Source organism: Engystomops pustulosus, chromosome 7, assembly GCF_040894005.1.
Source record: "Engystomops pustulosus chromosome 7, aEngPut4.maternal, whole genome shotgun sequence".
Taxonomy (NCBI): domain Eukaryota; kingdom Metazoa; phylum Chordata; class Amphibia; order Anura; family Leptodactylidae; genus Engystomops; species Engystomops pustulosus.
The window spans coordinates 43982302-43994577 of NC_092417.1; the positions used below are offsets into that span (position 1 = coordinate 43982302).

Genomic DNA, 12276 nt, shown 5'->3' on the forward strand with positions numbered 1-12276 from the left:
GGTATTTAAGTCTGACCCATGAATAATATCAGCTTAATGGGGTTTGCCCATGAAAGAAAGTCCTCCAATTTCAATCACCTAGAAATGTTTACACAATGAAGATAATTTTAACCCCATAACTTTACAATTTTACTCAGTTTTATTGCTGTTTTAGCAACTTTTGCCTATACACACTTTTCTGTTTTTATCATAGCATTGGCTTTGTTATAGTGTTTTGGCTATACTAGTTAATATTAGGTTTTGCAGACTATTTTCTTTGGTATTTCTAGAATAACTTTATAATATTGTTCATAGCAGTGGGATAAACATTTGGTCGCTTTGAATTTCTGGCAATATCGTTGAGATATCAGTTTATATGAAAGGAATTTAATATATGTGTAGCCATTATAAATGAGAACACAGTTTTAGTTTTTGGAATTTACAAATATTAATATATTTTGTTTTTTATTTTTTTTTTAGATTATGTCCTTGGTTCTTGAAATTCAGAATCTGAAGAGTCAGTATGAGGCCATGGTAACTGATCTTCTAAGGTGGATCCAGCATAAAGTTGTAGAGATGAATGACCGCCATTTCCCCAACTCCATGAATGGCATGCTGCAGCTCTTGGCTAACTTTAAGACCTATCGTACAGTAGAAAAACCTGCAAAGTATCAGGAGAAAGGTTTGATTGAGGCTCATTTTTTCAATATCCGGACCAAGATACAGGCCAACAATTTGCGACCTTATTTTCCACCTGATGGGAAGTCTTTGAGTGATATAGAGAAGTACTGGACAATTTTGGAAAAATCAGAGTATGAGCGGGAGAAGGCTCTGCAGAAAGAGATGCTTAGGCTGGAGCGTTTGGAACAACTGGCTCAGATGTTCCACAAGAAGGCCTATCTTAGAGAGTCCTACCTGCATGAAATGAGACAAGTCATAGAGCGGCAAGATTTCCAACCCAACAATATCACCCAGGTGTTGGCTGCCACCAAGAAGCTGGAGGCAATTGAGGCTGATGTGTTGCCTCGTGAACAGCGGTTCACTACACTTGCTGAGATGTGTGCTGTGTTAGAACGAGAGAATTATCACGACAAAGCAGCAATCAGCACAAAGTAAGTTTGTTTTATTAATTTATAATAATAGTGCAATATACGGCAGTACTACACTAAGAGGCAGAAGATATCTGTCTGGCTATAGTATTCTATTAGCACTATCTTCTAACATTACAGTTTATGTCTCCCTGCTCAGCACGTTGTTCCTTATGTAGCTGGAAGTGAAAGAAAGACACAGGTAGATTGAGGGTGCGCTCACATGTAGCGGTTAAAACTGCATCGTAATCAGTTTTGATATTATAGGTGCAGTTTCTAAATTTAACAGGTGAAAGACATTAACTTAACAAGTGAATCACATTTATTGAATATGTTTCCCCTAGAGCAGTGGTGGCAAACCTTTGGCACGGGTGCCAGAGGTGGCACTCAGAGCCCTCTCTGTGGGCACCCAGGTCCTCAGCATAGAGTTCATAAGACAGGACCCATGGCCTCCTCCTATAGTCCCAGGCCACACAGGACATTGAGCACTATTTTAAAGTAACACATCCTTGGCTGCCTGGGACTGCAGGAGGAGTGAGAAGATGTGGACAGAGCTCGATTATAATTTGAGCTCCTGCCATGGGCCCTGCATTCTTCCTGTACAGGGGACCCAGGAGGGACGCTACATCAATAATCTGAATTTCTCCTCTTTCTAGTGTATTGATGTCCTCAGGACGCCAATACGATTGAAAGCTTTGACAAAGCAGTAAGCAATAAGTTATTGCTTAAATTGCCAAGTTGGCACTCCGAAATAAATAAGCAGATTTTTGTGGTCGTTTGGGCACTCGCTCTCTAAAAGGTTCGCCATCACTGCCCTAGAGGGTGCAGTCACACATGGCGTTGAACAATTTCAAAACGCAATGAAACGCTAATTAAATTGCTGTTAACATTTGAATTTATAAAACGCATCAGTTAATGTGACGTTAACACATCTGTTTGTTAACATAAAGCACAAATCTTAACATCAATTTAATTAGGCAAATCTCTTTTCAGCCGTTTCATTGCATTTTGAAATGCATGCGTTAAACTTGGCGTGTGAATGCACCCTTAATATCAAATATCCCCTCTTAGAGTCTTTCACCTGTTAAGAAAATGCACCTCAAACCACATTAAAACTATTTACGATGCAGTTGAGATTCAGTTTCAGGTTCTATAAGATTTCTGCAATGTGATTTTCTGTATTCAATTTTTATGTGTCTTTTGGTGTAGTTTCTTAATTTAACAGGTGGCACACATTTGTTTAAAAAATTCCAGATGTGATACAAAAAACTACAACAAAAGCAGGATCAAAACAGAATATAAAACACATCAGTTCTTGTGAGTCAAGGTGAGGTATAGAGACAGGGATAAGATCCTGTATAATGGCAAGATTTCCCATTGTGTGATCAGCCTGCTGCTGGTTTTGTCTCACAATAACTGATGCAGATTATCATTGTGTGAATACAGTCTTATCTTACAAAGTTTATAAAATGGGCATGGCCCAAGTTGTGCCATTTATCATCCAGAATTAGAAACTTTGACAAATCTGGTGCAGTATAATGCTTTTACTATAAATACATTTTTTTTTAAATCTGCTCTTTTATATAGACTATTGATGATTCCCATCAGTGAACTTATTCTGTAAACTAATCTGATATACTTATTCTCTATGATGTAGGCAAGAAGAGTTATCAAGGGGTTGGAGTGGATTGCTCCGCTTACTAAGAGCTCATAAACAGTTATTAGAAGACAAGCAGCAGATCCTGGTTCTTTTACGAGACACTGACAGTGTTGTTGAGGAGTTGAAGGCCATGCAGGTAACAACTATACCTATATACCCTATACCTTGCACCATTATGATGTACTCATGTATTTCTATGACTTCTGTGACTGAAAACAGTTAAATTCATCTATTTTTCTAGAACTGAAATATTAAAGGAAATTAACCACTAAAAAAAACAAAAAAAACTACGAATACTCACCTCTGTTCCTCTTCTCCATGATCTCGGTGCTGTTCTTCGCTAGTCTTGACAGGCCGGGATCACCTACAAAAGAAACTTATGCTTAGCATCATGGAGCACTGGACAAGATGTCTGGCGCCCTGGGCTGCTTATTTTGCACGCCCCCGCACCTCCCTCCTAGCATGGGAGTAGGAGCTGATGTCACGTGAGAGGCGAGAATTCATGCCTTTTGCATGACACAACCTCCCTCTTCCAGCATGGTAGAGGTTGGTGCGGAGATGTGCATAATTAGCAGCCCGGAGCGCCGGACATCTTGTCCCCACACTCCGTGCTGCTAATTATTTTCTAGGTGATCCCGGTGAAGAGAATCGGAAGTGAGTAATTGTAGCCGTTTTTCTAGTGGTTGAGTTCCTTTAATTGTCTTTTCTTACTGTAGGCCATCAATATTTGATGAATGATGTTCTAGCTTTGTGTTTTCCTGCTAATTTTGCAGCATGAAAGGAAACAGTGACTGTGGTTTACCCTTTATAAATAGTGAATCAAATAATGCACTGGTAGGGGTGGGTATATTCACTGTATTGCCTATATATATATATATATATATATATATATATATATATATATATATATGCCCTACATATACATTCAGCTTTCAGACTTCTCACAGATATATTGCTCATCATTCTAGCTTTCTATGTTAACAGCACCTAAGCAATAGCATTGCTACCATAGCCTCTAAGCACTCAATGTACCAAGGTTAAAGATAGTACCTGCCCTCCCGCTACTCCTATATACAGCTGAAATCACCTGCATTGCAGACATAGAAGTTGAGATTTCCCTGCACCTCCCGGATTACTTCAACAATCCCAACAACAATGACATATTCAGCAATGATCGAAAATACACATCTCATTTATGATTTGCCGGTACAAAGATTTAACAAAATTTTTAGTGTGCTACATGTTGGTTTACTCTACATATTGAAATAGTTAATGGTTCATTGAGTTTGGTCTTTGCTGCATTTTTATTTATTTTTTCTTAATTTTTTTTTGTCTTTATTTTTGATGCCAGGATTTGATAGGATCCAAGGAGCTTGGGAAACATCTCCCTGAGGTTGACTACTTTCTACAGGAACACAACTTAATTGAATCCCAAATTATGTCATATGGCGAATCGGTGAGACACATTTTAGCCAGGGCAGAAGATATTCCAAAGAGTGAAAGGGGCTATGGTGATCTTCTCCAAACCAAAGTAAAGAACCTACAGCAACTTTATCAGAACCTGGTATCCCTCAGCAAATCTCGGTAAGAAGTCTTTACAGAAAATAACTATGACATTTGGGTTGAATGGGATACTCTCATATATAATAACATGCTTTATGGGTTCTCCAAAGCAGCGCTCATCGGCTATCAACAGAAATGCTGTGGGTCCAAACTGTTAGACGTCTAGCCGTTAGGTGCTTGCACCCTGTGCATAGGGTGGGAAGAAATAACCTGTATCATCCTTAAAGGAAATCTACCATCAAAATCCATCATGATAAACCCGGAACACTTACTCAAAGACCCAGGCACCATGACTGTGGTAAACTTCTTATATTTGTTACCCATGGCCTCCGATCTGCTTAAATCAACTTTTAAAATTATGCTAAAAAAACCTGAGGGGCTACCCTAGCTGTGATCTGGCTTTGTAGGCCATTATACTGTCTCACCCTCACCCTGCTCCCTCAGCACTTTCTTATGTATTCTGAGTGCTGAGTGAGCATGGGGGAGGGTGAGACAGTGTAAAAGTCTGTAAAACCAGATCACAGAGGGGCTAGGGCAGTGATGGCAAACCTTTTACAGACCGAGTGCCGAAACTACAACTAAAATCCACTTATTTACCGTGAAGTGCCAGCATGGAATTTTGTACAGTAACTTATTGCTGCCTGTTCTTCCACATCTTTCAATTGTATTGCCCCCTTGAGGCCACAAATACAGCTGACAGGAGGGCAAATTCAGACTATCATTGTAGGCTCTCTCTCGAGAATCTTTCTGTAGAGGAAAAATGGTGGTCCAGCAGGATGACCTCGAAAGATAATGCAGTTCTTACCCTTCTTACTTTCCCCACAGTTCCAAACAGCCAATAAAGAGAGTAGCATCTCTTAAGTTGCTTGGGACAGCAGGAAGATTCAGTGTTTGGAGAACTCTGTCCTGGGCTGATGGCCTGAGTGCCCGCAGAAAGGGCTCTGAGTGCCACCTCTGGCACCCGTGCCATAGGTTCGCCACCACTGGGCTAGGGTGTCACCTCAGGCCAATCAGCATCATTTTACAAGTTGATTTTAGAAGGAAGGAGGCTGTGGATAATGAATATAAGAGGATTACCTCAGTCACGGTGCCTGGATCTATGAGTAAGTGCCCGTGGTTTAGCATGATGGATTTTCATGGTAGATTTCCTTTAAATCAGCTGAGAGCACTTTAAACTTTCTCTTGTACTTGTTATATGCTCATCTCATAGTGCTATATACAAAGCTGTATACTTTATGGTTGCATTATTTGAACAGTATATCTATGTACAACATACATAGATGTATAACAGTAATTTTATTAATGTCATGTATGTTTTTTTTATTGTATCGTATAAACCTTATTTTTATTATGTAGGAGACTACGTCTTGAGGAGTTATTGAAGTTGTATCAGTTTTTCCAAGACTGTGGTGAGGAAGAGGCTTGGATCTATGAAAAGTGGCAGGTGCTCAGGCTGGCAGACCCAGGCAGAGATCTCAGCCACATCAACTCGTCCATAGCAAAGCAAGAGGTATGGCGCTCTGACACTAAGCTAATATGTTGCTTTTTTCTCCTATAAGTAAAGTTGCAGTGTTCTCTTGAAGGTTTGTTTGTAATGGCCAGACAATTGTGTGCATTTTATTGGTGTTAATACAAAGAAATGGGGGGTACCGCACAATCAAATATCAATAGTGGGTATATGGGTATATGGGCACCGTACAAACATGTAACAACCCAAAAATAAATATCAAAATTACTTTATTAATTTACAAACAACAAAGACCAGACAAACAATATAAAAGCAATTAAAAGGTGTAGTGACTACACCAAAAAACTCGATGTGGTGAGTGTGATAAACTCACCAACAACCATCCCTGGTTCCACTAATCATAAGGGTTACTGCTCAAATACACACAGAAATGGGGTGAGAGTAGACATCCCCAATTCATATAATACAATAAAGTGCATATAGATAAACAATAATGTTATAGTCAGTATAATCAATATATGTACAGACAATATATGCTCAACATAGCCAGGGCATAATAACCACATTGACCATCCTAAATGCAAAACCTGAAGTCAGCATGGCTGTACAAAAGGGAGCAAAGAAACCCAGGCAACCAGGGAATGAGCGTGTCCACCCACATGGACACGCTCATTCCCTGGTTGCCTGGGTTTCTTAGGATGATCAATGTGGTTATTGTTGTTTGTAAATTAATAAAGTAATTTTGATATTTATTTTTGGGTTTTTATGGCACATCTTTTCTTGTGAGTTTACATCTTATTGGTGTTGTCACACGTAGCGCTTTGACTCCATTTAGAAATTGCATCAAAGCAGACGGAGACGTGCCACGGCCCGATCACATACGTCTTTCTTTGGAAATGCATGAGATCAGTAACCAGCACCTGGTGTCTTGCATTTCCACACTTATAAAATATATTTTTGTATCTTCTTTAGGCCTTAGAAGCAGAAATACTTTCCCACCAATCTATTCTTGCCAAAGTGGTGAGAAATGGAAAAGAGTTGTGCCAGTTGACTTACACGGACCAGGTGGCTATCCAAAAAATGATTGACAATATCCAAAAGCAGTGGCTGGAGCTTCAAGAAGAGGTCAAGAGAAGTAAACATCGTCTAGAGGTGGCAGCACTCATCAAACAGGTGATGCACTTATTTCTAGGATAATCCACAATGTAACGATGATAAATCGAAAAAGTATATAGACCTTTTCATACACTGCAGATGAAAGCTGATATAAATATAGAAAACCTTTAAAATGCAGGAAAGAAGGCAGACCGTAATGTGGTTTTATCCTGCGATGAGCGCTATGGCCAGATTTATAGTGGTTTATTTCATGGTTGCTCTTTGGATATCAGTTTTGACAGGTCAGAATTTTCCTTTGCGTTCCCTCCTGGGGTTATATTACCAGCTTTGTTTAGGTGGTTTGGATTGAATTTTTGAATCAAAGTGGTTTTGGCTTGATTTTGCTCTTTTCAACTTTCCTGCTTTATTTTCTGAGAAGTGCATCTGAATATTCAGTAACGCAATAAGGGAAATTTACTACCATGGGACTTTTCGAATTCACTTTTTTTTGGAGACTATGTTGACTTCTAGATGTGCCAAATTTAGAAACTGTTATAAATATGGTGCATCTATAAGTCTGTTCTGACATATTACTCCAATTTGTGTGGTTCCCTTTATTGCAGTGAAATTGTAACAATGAGAATAGCCACAACATTTATTAATGTGTTTGTGCCAGTATTCTGGATTAGTTTGCATATAAATACATGTGTAAACCGCTTGCACCTGTATTTATATGGCCTTTCCAACAATACTGTGTACCCAAAGGAGCGTTCAGCATCGGCCACCACATTTATGTCAGAAGTCCAACATAATTGGGGTGCATGCCCATTAAACGGAGTCCACCAGAAAAAAAAACTTGTGCATCGGTCTTTATTTATGAAAACCGTGCGCTTTATTAATATGGGCCAATGTTTTAAAGCTTAACACTGAACTAGAATTTGTAAAATCCTGAAAGTCATCTGTTACATTTACTTGATATAATGGTTAAGTTCTAGTTTCGTAACAACATCTGACAAAATGGAACTGAGAATCTAAATTGAAAATGTCCCCATGCATCCAGATATTAGTATGGGGATTTTTTTACATTAATCTTGACTGTGTTATTGTTAGTATTTTGCTTGTTTGTATCAAAAATATTGTTTGTTAAGGTCCTTATACATGTGAACCTATAACTCACCAGGTTCTTGGGTCCTGCAGACTAGTATTTTTAACATACAGTTGTTGTTTTTTTTAACTGTTTTGGTTAAGCCACCATGAGAAGAAGTAATATTTCAAGTATTTTAGTAAAATGAGCTTAAATGGGCATGCTTTCCTATACAATACAATTGGAAAGACTGCCTGCTATATAATGTGGTGGCCAAACTAACCATTTAACACCCATTAAGTATTTTCGAAGGTACTAGTGTAATTTAGAGGACCAATTCTACTCTCTACTGGTTGTCATAGCTGTCCCACCCAACATCCCCAAGCCCCATGTCAGATCAGATGGAAGAGTATGATGCTTCATGATGTTTAATGCAATTTATAAGATAATATTCATATACAATGTAGCTCTTAATTGACATTTATTTTTGTATAAATAGTCATATATTTACTTATATGATGTTTCTCTTTTTTCATCCAGTACTTTGCTGATGCAAGCGAAGCAGAATCTTGGCTGAAAGAACATCTGCCGCTTCTTACGAGTGAAGATTATGGAAAGGATGAGTCCAGCGCTGAAGCCATACTACAGAGACACCTGAGACTTGAGAAAGAGATTGTAGCCTATTCCATGGAAGTGAGAAGGCTTGGAGACCAGGCTCAGACAGTAGCAGGCAAAGCTCCTTTAATCGTACGTCTTGCTGGTCATACGAAACTTTACCTTTAATTGAGTTGAAAACTTGAGTTGAATACTATTGCATAGGTCTGTGAATATTGGTTCATTGTTTTGGAATATAGGTTTGTGATTAACGGTTTCTATGTCCTCTTTTAAGGTATTTTAGCTGACTTTTCCTACATCCTTCATAGGAATGCATTTTTATCATAGCCAAGTGTTCCTGCATTCTCTATAAGGATAGGGGATTAAGCCACTGCCAACCACTGTTGGTGACAACCCAATGGGTTTTCCCACGAAGGCAAGTTAACTTACTGATCAGTGGGGGTCTCAGTGCTGAGATCTTGAAATTGAGGAGTCCGACCCACCCCTCGCCTCTCCTAAGACTAATGGAACAGACGGCCGTGCATGACCATTCTTCTCCGTCAGCTCCATAGAGATTATTGGAACAGAACGGTCATGTGCGGCTATTTGCTCCATTAGTCTGAGGAGCGGCGAAGGGGTCACTTGGACCCCTCATTTTCGCAATCCATGGGGGTCTCAGCACTGAGACCCTCACTGATCAGCAAGTTAGGCCCTATCCCTAACTTGCCTTCATGGGAAAACCCCTTTAAGAACAATATGGAATGTTATAATCACATAACATCTACTGTCATCAGTAAGTTGGTCAACCCTGCACATTAGATAGATCTTGTCTATATGTCTCTGACTGCATTCAATTCCACTTGATCACTGATATGATTCCATGGATTCATCATTTATCATTTCTATTGCAGCAGGAGAAAAAGCCAGTGATTATAATGATAACACAAGAGAGGAACAAGCCACAAAAAAGAGACTATTTAACATCAAGGTCTCCTGAGACCGAAGAGTCCAAACAAGAGACACCAAACAAGATCCGAATTGTGCAGGAGGAGATAGAGGCCTCATATGAGAATCTCCAACTATTGGCCAAGGTAATAAATGTAGAGCTTTTAGAGTTGCCATTTTTATGTTACTCTCATAACATTCTCTGGTTGAGATACAAAATCATAAAGGTTACATGGTCTTCAGAAGATTTTAACCTTAACAGTAGGTACCTTACATGGATATGTCCAGCACAGAATGTGAATATAATACATTTTTGTTCAAGCCAATTTTTGGAAGAGGATGGGCATAAAGTGGGCTACGCAGAAAGGTTATGGCCTCTAGGGCATGTCGAACATACAATAACTTGTTGCAGAGTCTGTGACTTTCTGTGACAAAGTGGTCATTTGCTGCTTTGTGAAAATGATGACAAATCTATTAGACACATCTCACATCTCAGTAGATTAAACGGAGCATATAAAATACCAGTCGTGATAAATTCCCCCAATGTTCATTATGCAATAATATGTGCTGAGACTGAGAGTAACAGGATCTCTTTCATATCTCCACTGCCAAGCCAATTTTTCTTATCCTTTTAAATTGTGACACAAATCCCATAGACTGTATTTGTTTTGTAGAGGAGGAAGAAGGCTTTGGAAGAAATGATCCGTCTATATCAGTTTTATAGCGCTTGTGGGGAGTTTCAGTCTTGGATGGATGACAAGGAGAAGATATTTCAGACTTTCCAGCCAAACCAAGATAATGTAGAGGTCATGCAGCAGAAGTATGAGGTAAATAGGTTTCGTTGCTATAAGCGGTATTATCATAACTGTTACATATGGACATCTGGAAATGTAATCATTTGAAGATTTTTGGTGCTTATTGTTACGTCTCATATTTGAAGAGGTAGACGAGGGTTAGAACCTTTATTGTTTTGCTCAGCAGCCTCTCAATCATCTCATTAACAGGCTGTAAAGCTTCCTTGGGGCTGGATTCAGTTGCCAGTCATTGCTTTAACTGCCTGTTTGTTTCTTCCACATGATCTGGATACTAGTTACCTACCTTCTTGTCTTCTGACCACCCCTTGCCTCCTGATATTGTACTTTCTGCCATGTGGATTTATATCTCTGATGTACCTCTGATGTACTCTGTCAGCTGACCATGCCATTGGTATTCCCTTCTCCCTAATTAATTTAATGAAGGAAAAATCACTCTCTCTCTTCCCCTCTGGACCTAACCGTGAACATACATATATTTCCCCTTACAAATTAATAAAATAACTTGATTATAATAGCATAATTAACAAAATTATTACCCATAGAAATAAAATGTTGTTTTGTCACAAATGTTGTTTTGGGGAAATGCACTCAACAGTGCAACTATTGGTGCCCAGGTTCCTGGGATGTTGGCATGCGTCCTGTAGTTCCTTTTCACATGCATCCAGTACACTGTAAATTTTACTATTGCAATCCAAAATATAGTGTGAGGTTGGTTAGAAATCTAATGCAACACTAGAGCTATTGATTATCTATTGGTTTATTTTCTCTCCTGTCAGAGAGCTGGTGGACTTTCTCTGGGTCTCCTTTGCACAGGTGTAGAGTGTTGTCTTCACTCTACCTTGGCCATACCCAACCTCTATCTCTATGGGTTATATGGCTCATCATCTCCTCCATAACCCAATACACATGATTCAGGTTCATCCTTTTGTATTCAATTACTACTCATTTAAAGAGAACCCGTCACCAGCGACACCCACAAACTACACACAAACTACACACAGTACCTTTTTTATGTATATAAGTAAGCAAACAGTTTTTTTTAGATTGCAACCATGGAATTGAACTATTTATGGATAAGGGCAATGTTTTTTATGAAGTATTTATTTTGGGTGGGTTAATTGTAAACCAGGTTCCCTTTAAGTTGCAATAAAAATAAAAGTAAGTTGTGGTCATAATTGTAGTCCAATGTTTCCAGGAATTTCGGGAATAACAATGCTCCCCTTTCTGAAGTTACATTGAACAGATTCAATCTACTTATATACTGTATACATTGAATACAAGCAAAATTACTTGCTTACTAAAGTAAGCAACTCCTAGCACTACCCCAGTATTAGCAGTGTTAAACAGCTGGCTTTATTCGTATTAATAATGGGGCGGTACTAGGAGGCGGTGACTGCTGCATGAAGTCTGGCAGTCACCGCCAGCCTATGGCATGGGAGGGGTGGTCTATGGAAGAAGCAGAGGAGAGGGCAGTGCCTCGGACCACCCCCTCATGAATACACCGGACCGCTGTAAGCTCGGTCCGTTGTTTTGAAGCTATGGCAGTGCAGTGTTCTCTAGCTTTATCAGAAGGTTTCGATACAGCTAGCAGTTCAACACTGCTAATAACAGTACTTTAACTTTAGAAACAGGTACTACAGCGTTTTTTAGGGTGACAGGTCCTCTTTAAGTAAAGTCAAATAAAGAGGCATACAGATATATACTGGTAAAGTGTACACAGTGAAGCAAAGTCCTGTCATGTGACCAGCCAAATGAACACCCCCACTCCAAATGGCAAGAAGGGAAATGCCATAGGTTAATTCAGTTTTGGTATCATGAGCACACTCATGCAGTTTAAAGTACCGTAACTGTGGGATCTGGGTCTGTGGGTCTACAGCACCGTGTGGGCTCCCTGATCTTTGGGCCCTCACATAATTGCATTGATTGTTTTATATAGTAAAACTAACCCCATTAAGCTGCAGCAGAGCCATTTTTTGAGGTACGCT

General features: G+C 39.3%; 1 protein-coding gene across 4 annotated transcripts in view; it reads left to right on the top strand.

The window, feature by feature from the left end:
* The window catches only part of SPTBN5 (spectrin beta, non-erythrocytic 5), a 236894-nt gene that overhangs the window by 32659 nt on the left and 191959 nt on the right, over nucleotides 1-12276 (top strand). For 3 of the 4 annotated variants that reach the window (XM_072115674.1, XM_072115671.1, XM_072115673.1), the window contains 8 exons: nucleotides 460-1091; nucleotides 2725-2863; nucleotides 4079-4311; nucleotides 5647-5800; nucleotides 6731-6931; nucleotides 8478-8684; nucleotides 9443-9622; nucleotides 10151-10303. In XM_072115674.1, coding sequence (XP_071971775.1) covers nucleotides 460-1091; nucleotides 2725-2863; nucleotides 4079-4311; nucleotides 5647-5800; nucleotides 6731-6931; nucleotides 8478-8684; nucleotides 9443-9622; nucleotides 10151-10303 — 1899 coding nt within the window. The remainder of the gene's footprint in view (nucleotides 1-459; nucleotides 1092-2724; nucleotides 2864-4078; nucleotides 4312-5646; nucleotides 5801-6730; nucleotides 6932-8477; nucleotides 8685-9442; nucleotides 9623-10150; nucleotides 10304-12276) is intronic. The other variant, XM_072115672.1, reaches the window with a different exon arrangement.